Source organism: Pseudorasbora parva, chromosome 13, assembly GCF_024679245.1.
Source record: "Pseudorasbora parva isolate DD20220531a chromosome 13, ASM2467924v1, whole genome shotgun sequence".
Taxonomy (NCBI): Eukaryota; Metazoa; Chordata; class Actinopteri; order Cypriniformes; family Gobionidae; genus Pseudorasbora; species Pseudorasbora parva.
The window spans coordinates 30,063,774-30,078,555 of NC_090184.1; the positions used below are offsets into that span (position 1 = coordinate 30,063,774).

Here is a 14,782-nt window from a genome sequence, read left to right on the forward strand (position 1 = left end):
TGTAGGGTATTTGATTTCGGACATATCTATTGTCTACTGTTAATGTCTGTGCATTCTGTCAACAAAAATCACTTTGATATGTCATTCGTCAATAACACGTTTGTGTTATTGTGTACGTTTGTACACCAGTGGCAAGGTTCATTTTGAAGCACAGTGTTAAAATTAATATTTTTTCCCTATTCACAGCTTCGGTTTATCCTTATTAGTGAAGGACTTGAGATCCCATTAGTCCTGAAGAAAATGCAAAAAATGCACTCATCCACTCATCTCTTTTTATCTAACATTTAATGACAGACTTTAGTGCTTTAAGTGTAGAAAAAATAAAATTTACATTTATAGTTTTGGCAGACAGCCAGACAATATAAGGTATTGGAATGTGACTATCCGTTTTACAAACCAACTGTTGGTCCATGTGCAATCCTCCCTCCTGCCCTTTGTTTAATCGAGCATGGTCACTGCTTTCTAAGCGCTAATGTCACTGACAGAACGAGACAACAATTGGACCAGACCACATGAAGCCACCACAGCTCTGTAAAGTCTGTAGAGCAAACATCAGATCAACTGTAAAACCAATGTGACATGTTGATGAAGCTCCTTATATAACACGCTGCTTCTTGTGAATGAATACTTAAAGAATAGGAAATGTTCCTAAAGCATTTAAGAGGGAATGGAAAGCTCAGCGTGAGAGAACAAACGCTGTGGTTGCCCTGTGGGGAGAGAGAGGAAGAGATGGGGAGGGCTGAAAACATGACAGTAGTTTTGAAGCTTAGATCTTCACAATGTTCTCCAGCTTTCTCTTTCTGACTGGTGTCGAGACATAAAAGAGCACAAGAGAAAATAAAACAGCAAAGAAAGATATAAGAGAATGGAACAGAATAACAAAAAAGAGGGAGACAGACAGAGATTTGAGAGATGGATGGATGGATGGATGGATGGATGGATGGATGGATGGATGGATGGATGACAAATGGGCTGAAGGATAGATAGATAGATAGATAGATAGATAGATAGATAGATAGATAGATAGATAGATAGATAGATAGATAGATAGATATGCAGAGAGAATTATGCAGCTGAATAATTAAGGATTCTGTGTGGGAGAGTAAAGAAATTAAATGGATTTCTCTCCATCCCTCAATTTTTTTTCCCTCTTACATAAACACGGTGGATATCAATATGCTCTATATGAACAAAGCGTGCCCAATTCGCCCATGTAGAGCGCAGACTCTTATGGTGAACACATTTTCCTGAAGATTCATCCAGGACCAGTAAAACCATGTAAGCTGATAGCATTTGAGCATCATAGGTGATTCTCACTAGTTTGCACTGTGGGGATTTGTCACTGGAATGACAATGAAACAGTCATTGAAATGACTGCCCCCCTTGATAATACACATATTGTACTAGAGAGCAGATTGACATACTCTAGGTTGTATAACAGCTAGCACAAGCTTACGCATAGTGTGCTGCATCGTATTGGTAGATTCTATTGCAAAACTGTTGATAGAAGCATTACAGAATCTACCCTGACCGTGGCAGGCTATTAAATAGATAAATTAAGCTCTAATGATAAAGTAAACCACAACATAGGCTACTAGTGGTCTGTCCTTTCCCTGCATGTGCTTAGCACATCCCTTTCACTCGCACACAGTTCTGTGACTAAGGCACGGATAGAGAAAGAGAGGGCAGTACGTGTGGGTGGAAGTAAGGGAAAAAAAGGATGGTTTAATGTGGGTGCTGAAAGGAGTGAGAGAGCATGAGAGTGATTCAGCACATGAAACGTCCTAAAACTGCTGTAAAAGGCAAAAGCTACTTGTCCGCGTTTTTTTTTGCTGCAGTAGAAAATTAAAACAAAAATTAAAATATTCATATTAGGCATTGTCATCAAATCGCATTAGCTGGGCGATGTATTAATGTTTTAGGCTACCTGTTGCTGGCTGAAATTTAAATTTGAGCTGCACTGAATGAGAAACATTGTCCCAGTGTGTAAATCTATTCTTGCTTTTTCTGCACCACACTGCCGAGAGAGAGAGAGAGAGAGAGAGAGAGAGAGAGAGAGAGAGAGAGAGAGAGAGAGAGAGAGAGAGAGAGAGAGAGAGAGAGAGAGAGAGAGAGAGAGAGAGAGATTGCGCGCGAGTGAAACTGCACTCATTTTGGCTCAGCGCAAGGAGGTACTCTCCTGTCGAAATGAGTGTTATTGCGTTCCAAAATGGCCGACCACGGGGACACAGTTTCCCCGGCATGTTCCTCTAGCGCTACACGCTCGGACCAACGTCAGAGCCTCGATTGAAAAGAAAAATATATTCTCTGACTCACTCAAATGAATTTAACCCCTGCAGCACCCGTTACCACGGCGAGAGGCGCCGAGCATCATCGATATGCTGCGAAACTAGCGATTGAGACACATGTGGACACTGCGGTGAAACCGAATGGCGGCGAGGGGCGGCAGGTGCAGGGCTGTCCAGGGAGCATCAGGAAGAAATGCACGTCTGTTCAACATGTGAGCAGTTAATTCATTAGCGAATATCCTTAGTCAGTGGCATAAGGCTGGAGAATATGTCGTGTACTGGGGGAGACAAGATAGTTTTTGGTATTTAATTGGTTGTCATGCAACACAATCTCTATAAATTGTCTTAAAATGTTAGTGACAGCTGTGCTCCATCAGCATGGATGTTATTTAATGATCTCGCGCGCATTGGCTTGACACTGTGGACGAGCACGCGGACGCTGTATTGCGCGTCTCAGCTGTTTCGGGACCTGAGCGCCTTCGCGCTGATTATACAAAGCGACATAAAACTCGACAGGCAGTGGACATCCTGCTGCAAGGATTGTATTTCTTCTCGGTTTTGTTTCAGTTGGTCGGCGTTGCGACTAACAGCGGCAAAAATCAACAAACATCTGCTCGGTTTAAACTCATACAATCACTGATTCCTTGAATTGGAACGGCGAATTTGGAGATGTAAACGACTTTGATGTCTTCGTTTTAGACACATTCTACATATCTCGTCTTTATCGGGCAGCTGTAACGTTACGCGTTGGAGACGCGCGATTGTCTTCAAGGACTGTCTGGGCAATAAGTGTGAAACCGCTCGTGAGTAGACGACAAACGCGTGGATGAAACATTAATGATTTATATGATTTTACACTGAAGAGAGATTTGGGTTTAAAAAATAATGCAATAAAGCTGCAAAGAAATGGTATGTTATTAAATAGCAACATATTGTATTGAACGGACTTAACGTTGAAATGCATCATTCGTGGGGAATCCAGGTGATGGCTTAAATGTATAATGACAAGCAATATTAATGGCTTGAATGAACAGATTTTGCTATTGTAATGAGGGTGCAAATAAGAGAGAAGGAAGGGGGAATTGGGTTGTTCTGAAAGACATGCGCACACCTCCCAGAAGCCAATTTAGTATTGCAGTGGATTTATCAGAAGAACTTTAGTCGCTCTCTCTCTTGTTCTCTCTCTCCCTCTCCCTTTGTCTCTCTATCTCTACACCTTTCCATCTTGGTCGCCTCTGGAATAGAATGACTCCTGACGAAAATGTCTCCCAAACACTTCAGTCTGGAATATGAGTCATGAATATCCAGCCAGGAAACAGCTGCAGTGCTTCAACTCCACATTTCAAAGAGAAACGGAAGAGGATGTGCACCAGAGAAATGGACGAAAAGGAAATCTGCTTTCCTTCCTGTTTAATGGATATTTGCTGACTTGGCTTTTTGCGGCGCATCCTTACCTTGGACTTGAGGTGCTGGGAATGTTCTATGACTGCCGAGTTAGTTTTTTTTCTTCTTGATTTTTTTATTACCTACTGAGAGTAAATATAGCTGAATGACTGATGAAATGAATTTCCGCAAACTGACTTCAGTCTCAATTCCATGATTCCTTGGTGTCAGTTGAAAAAAATGACACTCTTGACAGAAGAATAGCAATGCACACTTACACAAACTCATGCCCACACCCATCATAAACAAGTGAACAAAATACTCTCTTTATCATCATCATCCCTTATATGTGAATACAAATTTCAAATTTGGAATTCCCTCATCTCTTTGCAGTACTGTGATTTCCGAAGCTGAATCTAACTTTGAGGGAATCTCAGATTAAAACCACTGACTATTTTACCCTGGTAAACCAACTCTAACTCCAACACATTTCCGTCTCTCCCCCCCACCCACTCCACGTGGGGGGGAGAGCTTCCTCCTACAGGGTGATCCCAGAAGCTTGTCCCAGCAGACGGTGACTGTCGTGCAGGTGTCCGTCAGCATGGATGCTGGCCAGGGCAGCCCAGAGAGCCCTAACCGGGCAGTGGAGTACCTGCTGGAGCTCAATAACATTATCGAAAGCCAACAGAAGCTTCTGGAAACTCAACGGCGGCGCATCGAGGAACTGGAAGTGCAGCTGGACAGACTCAGCCAGGAGAATAAAGACCTGAGGTTGGACCGAAAGCCCTGCCCACCCCCACCTCCACCTCCCATCCACCCTGTCCAGCCACCAACGTCCCACGCTGCAACCTCCACCGCTGTGTATGCCAATTTGAGCCACAACAGCGGGCCCATCCCAATACCCATCCCTGCTCCTGCGCCCCCGCCCCCACCTCCACCCGTTCCACCACGGGATCGCCGTGTCAATGCCAACACGCACACAAGGCTTGGCCAGAGCCTTTCAGCTGGACCCAATTCCACGGAGAGAGAAAGGGACCGAGACAGGGAACGAGAAAGAGATGGCGCTGCGACCAGTTTGGGAAGCTCTCTGCAGAGACAGTAAGTACAGGCCTAAGGGCTCTTTTACTGCATAGCTAAGGGTCTACTGTACAGTCTCCACAGCCTCCATGCTGGCTGTTTGGAAAACTGTCAATCAATAGCGTGTGTTCACATGCAAAAACCATTTAAGATGTTGGTTGTGCGAGTGTGACCTCCTGTAAATAGACTACAGTTTGTAGTAATCTGTATATTTTAAAGGAATAGTTCACTAAAAAAAGATTCTGTCATTGTTAAGTCAAACTTTGTTTCAAAGCAACTTCACAGTAATAAACAGGAAAATAACAGATTCAATGATGCAAACTTCCATTAATATTAGACAATTCAAATTCTGCTGTAAATCATATCTAAAGTGTGTCACAGTGTCATTGTTTAGCTCAAGTTGGTTTAGTGATGATTCAGTTAACTAAACTAAAGTTAATCAATTATGAAAGTAGTTTAATTCAGCTATAAGCGGCTCTACAGAAGACAATTGTGTCTTAATCAGCTTGAGTCAGCAGAGGTGGACAAAGTATACAACTCTATTACTTGAGTAAAAGTAAAAGTACTACTGGTCAAATATTACTCTGTTACAAGTGAAAGTTGCAAAAACTGATTTTTACTCAAGTAAAAGTACAGAAGTATTTGTTTTCAAAATTACTTTAGTATCAAAGTAAATGTCCTTTTTTATGCCAATGCATTATTTTATTATTGTTGTATAATTGCACACTGTCATCATTCAGTGATGGTCCATCTGATGTACTAGCATGCGACTAACTTAAACTAATTTAAATACTTGTATATAAAGTTACAAAGCTCTTTACAAAGCTGCTGTCACTTCAAGGCCGAAATCTCGGATCCAATCCACCAATACACATCTGATATTCTCCCAACTTTACTCTTCTCTTTCTATAGAAATGCAGTGGAGTAAAAAGTACGATATTTGTCTTTAAAATGTAGTGAAGTAAAAGTCATCAGTTTCCAGAAAAAAATAATACTCCAGTAAAGTCCAGATACTCAAAAAGTGTACTTAAGTACAGTACTCAAGTAAATGTACTTAGTTACTGTCCACCTCTGTGAGTCAGTTACAGTAACGGTCTTGATATTGTAGAATGTATCAATTATGAAACAAATAGTTTTAAAGTAGTTCTACAGAAGTTTGGTTCTCAACTGAGTGTCAGTGTAGTCAAAACAATAATATTACTAAATATGACATGCCATCAAAAATGGGACCCAAAAAATATTTAAAAATGAGGGTTTTTATTTTCATGAAATGAGTGTCCTTTTGGACCCCATTGATACTTCTTGTACGGACAGTTGAAACTCTTTAAAATATCTTTTGTTTCCTGCATAAATACAGTCATACAGGTTTGGAAAAACATGAGTGTGTAAATGATGACAGAATTTTTGATTGAACTATCCTTTAAAGCTGGACACTGCTGCGTGCACTGTAATTCACTGACACTGGGTGAAGATTTGAACTACACATACTTTTGACTATTTGTGTACGCTATGTTTTACATTTTACACTAGTGTTTTGGAAGCATTTACTGTAGATTACACTAGTAATGTTGGCGCAGAACTAAGAAGGCACCTTTACAGAGGGTATTTCTCCTGTTTGTACTCTGTCTGTCTTACAAAACTGAAATTGAGTGCAACAGTCTGTCACAATAGGGCTGTTTCCAGGCCATCGGACAGGCAGCTGGCTGTGCCATCGAGCCTGAACATTATTACATAAGCCAACAGACTCTTATGTGGACAGACTTGTGCTGCTGGGTCTTTGGCAGAGCGACAGGCTAATGTCACGGGATCCTGCAATTGTATTAGCATGCTAAATCTGTCACAAATGTAATAACCTCTTTGATATTGAAACATTGGACCACACCGGTGAAGATTTCTGGAGAATAAGGAAGTTCCAGGAAGTTTAACTGTAAACAAAGCGTTAAGCTATGAACCTGTGGAAATAAGGCTGTCCATCCATTTAAAAAAAGTGTTGGAGGGTCCCTAAAAGATTTCCACATTGATCTAAGCTGTCAGTAGCCAGTAGCCTTTGCTGTGTCAATAGACTTCATATAAATCTAGAAAGAGGTGTAGTCGGCCACTCCTTGTGCTGCTGACAGTTTGACTGTTTGTCTCCCTCCCTGCATTGCTGAGGAATCGACCTCTCCATTGCACCTCTGATCACTCCCGCCTGTAGTGTGCACTTGAGCCGGCTTCATCGCAGCATGCGATGCATACAGATTCGTGCTTGAGAGTGTGCAGATTAACATTAGGTGGATTGGATCAGTGTCGAGCACTGCAGTACAGCATCTCCTAGTTTTTAAGGCAGGTGGCTAGTGTGGTGTGGAGATTCATTTTGTATGTATGATCGGGCCACTGTGTAGGAGAGGTTGTGATTAAAATTCAGCGCAGAGTCAGATTGTGGATCAACTTGTGTGGGAGAGCGAAGCATGAAGTCAGAAAGAGAGCGAAAGAGGCTGCAGAATACACTGCACCCTTTTTGTGTTGCTCACTTTCTAGGTTTTGCTTCTCTGAAATGCACAGCCCTTATATTTGTTTCTCTTGCCCTGATTTCCGATGAAGAGAAACCTGAATGCCCTCTGATAATTTGAGTGCTTTCCTTCTTATCTGAGACTTGTTTCTTTTTTCCTTGAGGGCAGGTAGTGTACTTCACTTATTCTTGCATAGCAGTCATGTTTTAACTGTAGTATTTGTTAGGGGTGGTGATTTTCATTAAACTTTTAATTAAATCTACTAGTGACTCAAATCAGTGAACAAAATTTTGTGGTGAACGAAAGCAAAATATTATAGTCACTGTTGGGTGCAACTAAATCAGTGAGTAATCTCTCTCAGTGAGACTGTAAATCCATGAATCTTTAGTATATTGTTTGCGATTAAATAATAAATGCATTTTCGCACAGGCGAAATTTGTACGATTCGGAAAAAAATATCCAAAAACACTAGAACAATATTATATTTGTTGACTTGTGTGCTTACATTATCCCAAACATTTACACGAATGTTTAAATCCAGAGAAAAATAGTGATTTTTAACCAGGACACGGAATGTCCGTGCATTACTTATCAATGGTGTCATTCCTGTGATACCCTCCATTTCCGTATTTAGTAGAAACCATGGAAACAACAAAAGACATTAATATATTGTGTGTTTTATTAGAAAGATGAGCAACTCTTTGGATACATTTATCGACAGAAAACTAATCATTGTTATAAAGCGCAACACAGTCTTATTGTTTAAATCTTTTCTTTGATTTACCGCGAGTACCATGTTTTACTAGCCTGACAAGCCAGATCCACATCAAGATGTTTGGTCTGGAAACTCACCATTTACAGGGCTCAATCCGAAGGGCGGGATAAACGGTTGTCTTTCAAACTCCCTCTGCACGGCGTGCACGCAATTGGATAGCGCTACAACCAACCAGAGCAACGAAGGTGATCAGAGCTATTTGAAAGATTAAACTTTCGCTGTATCCGGTCGGCAAAACTCAGAACACATCTTCCCTTCTTAAGAATGACTTCACTGCCATTCTTTTCTCAGAGGAAAGCTTAACTCCAAGTCTTTGAGAGTCGCGGTCAAAGCTGATTCGAAAGACGGCCGTTCGCCAGTTTCTGTGTTTACTAGAAGCACGAGCTACTCGGCCGTCATTATGTTAAGCCCCGTCCGCCGACTCTATACACGATGTGATTGGCCCGTCCAGAGTTTGGAGTTTACAGCACAGAAGTGTATTGAGAGTTGCTAGACGACACTCACGGGCAGATTACATTTGCTGCCGCTAGGGTGCGTCTAGATTTCTAGGCTAATGTTTTACCATGTCTAATATCGATCTGTCCCGTAAGTGTCTCATAGCCTTGTGAAGAAAACAGCTCCATTGATTCCGTAGAATGATTCTGTTTGTATAAGCGACCTCTAGGGGCAAACAAATTACATATTGTGCCTTTAAATCTTTTTGTTGTTTTAATAGAAAACCGTTAACATTGTTAAGAAATAATATTAGTTTATATACTAGCTGTGTTTTGATGGACCCTAATAATGTTCTTGTAATCAGACTACAGTTGGTCTAAAAAAAAAAACAAGTCACATGTAACCACTAACCACATGAATTGAAATAAATTGGCCAAATTCAATTTCACATGGATTGTAAAGGGTGGTTTACACCGTTTGTAATGAGTTTGATAGGACATGTAAACACTAAAACTGGAAAGGTCTGCACATGTGCAATGACGTAGAATTGGCATAAAGACGTATGAGACACGGAACGAGCTGTATTGTTGAATTTAGTGCCATACATTTTTGTGTCAGTCTAAAATTCTTCCAGTCATCATCTGTGAAGTGATGCAGAACAGTCCTTGCTTCTGACTCCCATCCACAGATTCCTTGTTTTGGGCACGGGAAGGGGCATTTTTAATGCTTAATAAATATAAGCTGCACAGCTCAAAGCGCCAAGTACTCGGCATTTCCTTATAAGGACCTGGAATGGATAAAGATAATCAGCTTTTTAAAACAAAGAAAATAAATGGTAGGAGGATGGTTAGTGCACCAATAATGGGAAACTGTATATTTAGTGCATGACAAATGATCAAACCCAGTTTCTAGCTTGTGACATATAAACATGGCCATTAAACCGATCACTTTATTTTCACCATGTTCGGTTTCATCAATCTGAATGATTTAATTCTGATGTAAACAAAAAGTGTCTATGTAATTCTAGGATCTACTCATTGTCAGTGTACAGATCCTCATCCAACACCTCCTTGCTCAGTTTTTTCACAATTACTTTTAGTTCATTCATGAGATTGTCACTTAGTGATGATAATCTTATCTTTGCTCGTGTTAAGTCTTTGAAGACAGAAAAAAGATTGTCTTGTGAAAAATATTACATAAACGCATTTAGAAACTAACAGCTAAAAAAAAAAAAAAAATTAGATAAAAGTAGATTTAACTTCTCTGCCTTGGTGTCATCTCCTGTGTCATCAGATGATTCACATGATCAACTCACTATCCGTCTCGTAAACAGCATCTGGTAGATGTGGCCATGTGTTTACTTTTCACCTGAGTGGCTTTAGTGCTGCTAGCTTTAGCTTAGCATCAACTGTACTCAAAACAATGGAAAGTCCCGTGACACTGAGTGCAGATGGCTTGTTTTACTGATAGATTTGAGTGTTTTACAGACTATTTTTAACAGTTAGCCATCATTTGACTGATTTCGAATGAACAGCATATATCCATCCATGTATTCCTCTATTTTACACTATTGCCAGGTTTCCCAATCCCTTGTTCACCCCCTCACCCGCCCTCCCCTGGTGCTGAGCAGATGGCACACCAACATGCAATTTGCCATTTTCTTTAGGGTCGCCTTTTCTCTTTTCACCCACAAGGGTCGTTTACAGCATCGTCTTTTCATGTGAGCTCTATTTCGGTTTATATGTGGGTTTTTTGGCACTTTTTTTCCCCCTCACCCTCCTCCCATCAGCGGATCCAAGTGACCCAGCTTGGGTGATCACAGTCTTCTTCTTTCTCTGGTGTAATGTTTTCAGCTAATGAACAAGTGTAACTACTGCTGTGGGTGAGCTGTTGAGGTGGGATTGTTTCTCAGAATAATTAGCATGGTCGGTGTTAATTACATTTGTCCATTGAAGGTGGCAATTACTGCAGTAGATTTGAGTTTGTGAGTAATGTTGGAGGACCGACTGATAGAGTTTATAAAATTATGATGTAATTGAATGTCTGTGGAGGAGCTTGCATGGCAGTCAAACTTGACACCTGCTGCTTTGTGGGATATTTTTTATTTGTATTAGTTGTTCTTCTAATCAAAGTCGTAATTCATTTTAATCTAATTTTACAGTTAGTGTAAATGGAGAGGGTGACAAAGCAGTGGTTTGTCAGTTTACCTAGTGGCATAAGAGAAGGCGTCATGTGACCTTTTTAATATTGTTAATCCACAGTCATTATTTAACACTGCACTTTTGTAAACCCTCGATCGGAGGTCTTTAACTCACCTCCTGGAGACCCAGTGTCCTGCCAAATTTATTTCCAACTGCTTCAGCTCAACTGCAGGTTTTCAAAGAGTCCTGGAGAGCTTAATTGGCAAGTTAAGATGTGTTTGATTAGGGCTGGAGCTAAACTCCCCACCCAGGAGCAAATGACCTCTGCCCTGCATTCTTGTTCTTGTTCGCATATTTATAAGCATAAAAACTTGGTTTTCATTTCTGTGGTGTTGTGCTGGGTAGCTCTGATAATCTCTAATGACAAATCAGGGATGGAAATTAACTTTTTTGTCCACCGGCCACTGTGGCTGGTGGATTTCAAAATCTACCAGCCACTCAATGTTTTTACCAGCCACTTTCTTGTTTTTCACTGATAATGTGTAACTGCACATGAAAATTAATACTACAAGATTTGCAAAACTTAAGCAGTTTATTTAATCTCAAGTCTCAATGAAATACTGACATTTTGTCTTATACATACACAAACCATGAACTGATTTACATTTCATTAAATGAGTAGGGGTCGTGCGCTCTTTCTTTTTTTTTAAACCTGGATGTGGCATTTGGATGATTCGTGGTCTTTTATAGCTTCCAGTTTTAGGTTTTTAGTCTCAACAACGAAACTATTAGTTTTGGCATCTTCTGAAGCGTGTTGACGACACACCAAGCAAAAAATTGTCAGTATACACCGAAATCAAAATTCTTGGCCAAAACCGAAAGAGAGGATACCAAGGCCAAAAAACGAAACGCCAAAAGAAATGATGCCAATTATTAGTACCATTGCATTTATGGCTACTGATATGACTGTAACTTAAAGGCCCACTGAAGTGCCTTGAAATGCGCCGCATTATTCAATGTGTTGACGTAATTTCCCCTGAAATGGCTTCAGCTGTTGGCAGCTCCTCCCCTTTTTTGAAACAGCCAATAGCGTTTCTTTAATATACAGTTTGACTAGAGCGCAAGAGCGGACCTTCTCTCCCTGTTTGGTAAAGCCAGTTTCCTCTAACACTGTTTACCATCATAATCTCCTCCATATCGCTTTTATCGATCAAATGGGTCGATATGTTTGTTGTCTGCGCCGACTCGCGCATATGATCCGCACTGCGCTCTTGTGTCTGTAGTCTAAATTTAGACCTGAGCCGTCGGGGTGTGTGCGCGGCTGCGGTGCGTGAAACTAACGTGAAAACAGACTTAATTCGCCTCAACTGATTTAAGGAAGTGGGAGACTATACATTTTGAATGCTTATATCTCCTAAATGCAAATTTTGTCATAGTTTTGGAACATACCAGCTTATTCATAACTTTAAGGCTAACACAGTCATACTAAAAGCTAAACAACTTAAATTTTGATTTCAGTGGACCTTTAACTAAAAATCAAGGCATTGCAATTGCATAAATTAATATTAAAGTTTCAAATAATAAATCAATTACAAGTTATGCAAATATTTATTTAGCACATTGCAACAATGCACAGTATAAAATAAAATTCAAAATAAAATGTTTAACTTGACCTCACTCATTTGTACATTTAATAATAGCTAATGTATAGGCCTACTGGCCTGCAGAAAGGTACAGAAATTGAATAAAGTAATCAAATGTAAAATAACTGCATATTAAAGATTAATCCTTATTAAACTTACAAAAGCTATTCAATAAAGAGCAGTGAGTGATGTCCTTATCTTTTGTTTGACATTAAACAGAGCAGTAAAGGCTACTGCCCCTTTAAGACCTAATGCAGGGAAATAGGTCGTCTTTCGAGACTTTCTCGACTGTATACAGTTCACTTAAGGCATATACAGTCTGCTTGGATACTCATCAAGATGGACATGTTGACATACTTTTTGTGGGAGTTTGTCCGTTCAAGCACAAGACTTGAAAGAGAACTCAATATTTGCACGCTGTGAGACGAGAGCGCGCTTTCGGATGATGCACAGAGACAGAATCTTCTCTCAGCGCCCGTGAGTCCTCCTCATTCGCGTCTTCGAGCTCTCACGTTACACACACCCGTGTGATGATGAAAATACAGCAGCAGCAGTCGAATGCATTAAACAAAGTTTACAAAGAGGTGAAACAGTAGATATTTTTATTAACCCGCCAAGGTGGCAGGAAAGGTGAAGCAAATTCCCCCGCCACAACTCAAAATCATCCGCATTTGGCAGGTGGCGGGTGCTAATTTTCATCCCTGTGACAGATTACTCTAAATTGTAACGAAGAAGCCCGCATGTTATTGAAACAAGATGTATTGTGAAAAGCACTATACATATAAATCGTGGATTGAATTATCGCAGTCCACAGTGAAATCTCATCGCTTCAAAGTCCTGACCAAGCAACTGTATATTAAACTTCAAATATGTTGATTGGATGCGAGTTGTGACTGTGATTGTAACTACACCTGTCCGTTTAGGACGTCAACATGGTTTTCTAGCCATGGCTCCCCATTGATAAAGTGGGAAAGAAGTCCAGTGTAGACATCATGCGTTGGCTGATACGATAATGTATTGATATGCTCAAGGCAATAATTTTTTTTTTTTTTTTGTTGATTCACAGTTTGTAAATAAGAAAGAACTGTAGTCAATTGGGTTTTCAAGTCGATCTTTTAAGAAAATCATTATTTATGATCATTCAAAATCATTTCCCTGCACAAGATCAATTCACATTTGTTCCATTGTTGTATCTGTATTCTTTACTGTATGTGTTCAATAATATAACATTACTGACACTTCCACTTTCTTTGTGTCTCCATGTCTGTCTGTCTGTCTGTCGCTCTCACTCTTTCTTCCACTGGATCCACAGGCCAGAAGGAGACTCCTCCAACAAAGACAGGTCTGTGTTCACGCTTTCATCTAATCTCCATTTCTTCTCCTCCTCTTCCTCCTCCTCCACAGTGCACTCTCTGACTCCTGTGGTAGAGCACGCTTCGTCAAGTGACAGAGGCCTGTTCTATCTAGGGCAGCCTGAATGCATGTGGGACATGCCATTGCTTCTAATGACTTATTGCTTCGCTGTGTGAAAGAGCTCTTGCATCTGGAGCAGGTTTAGCAGAAGAACAGCACTGTGAGCGAACTGAGAGATAAGTGTGAGAACATCAGAACAGAGGGAGGAAAATCATTTGGAAATCAAGAATTATCGTCACTTGGCTGCAAGACTCCCTGTTAGCTGTTGCCGTAGTGACCAATATGCCCAGTGTGAGTATGTTAATGGGTATTGATATGCATGTCGTTTGCATTCGCCCATATAGTGAAAGCGTACATGGGCGTCAGTGGTTAGTCAGAAGTTACATGAGTAATATCCCAGCTGTGTGCGTGTGTTTTGCGTGTAGGAGTGTTAGTGGGTGCTGAGAAAAGGGTCAAATGGCAAGAATGTGCTGGATTTTGATATGTTGGGAATGTCTCCTGTACAAGATTTTTTTTTATGCCATGGTGTTGATATTAGAGGGATCTGTGAATTTTTTTTTTTTTTTTTGGAGTGTCTCTCTGTGGCGTTGTTATGACGATTCCGCACCATGGGCACGAGCCGGGGATCTGAAGGATAAATGATTGGTTGTCATGGAAACACCTGTAGATGAACTGGATTGCCGAAAAAAAGTTGCTTGTGTAATACATAACCCATTTGGTGCATTTTTAGTGTGCCTAGGAGTGTATTTTGTGTGTGGGTGTGCATGTATTTTTGTTCCCTAGACACGGCAGAAGGACACAGATGCACGGTGCTTGAGGACAAGGCCGCTGCTATGTCACGTTTCACTATAATTACTCTCTGGATGCTTTTGTCCTTGGTTCACGAGTCGCACCGTGTTATAGATGCGAATTTAATTGTTCCCACATTGTTAAATTGCAGTGATATGCTCTCATAAATGTGACATCGTTTATGCATTGCGCTATGATTTATACTTGTTTTTGTGTGTCACTACAACGCTAATGCAAGGATGCAATAATTAATGAAATCCCTTTCGTATTCCGGCTCAACCTGATTTCATGAACGTGCGTGCCGGTTGGTCTCTGCCGGGCTACGCATGGAAATAACTGGCAGCAGAGG

General features: G+C 40.6%; 1 protein-coding gene across 4 annotated transcripts in view; it reads left to right on the forward strand.

The window, feature by feature from the left end:
* Nucleotides 1-2,172: 2,172 nt before the first annotated feature.
* Nucleotides 2,173-14,782, forward strand: part of LOC137038882 (IQ motif and SEC7 domain-containing protein 1) — a 123,965-nt gene continuing 111,355 nt past the window's right edge. The window contains exons 1-3 of one of the 4 annotated variants that reach the window (XM_067413881.1): nt 2,178-2,500; nt 3,533-4,769; nt 13,544-13,573. In XM_067413881.1, the coding sequence (XP_067269982.1) occupies nt 4,273-4,769; nt 13,544-13,573 (527 nt within the window). In that variant the 5' untranslated portion in view covers nt 2,178-2,500; nt 3,533-4,272. Of the gene's footprint in view, nt 4,770-13,543; nt 13,574-14,782 lie in introns of all 4 variants that reach the window. The other 3 variants (XM_067413887.1, XM_067413880.1, XM_067413882.1) reach the window with 3 other exon arrangements.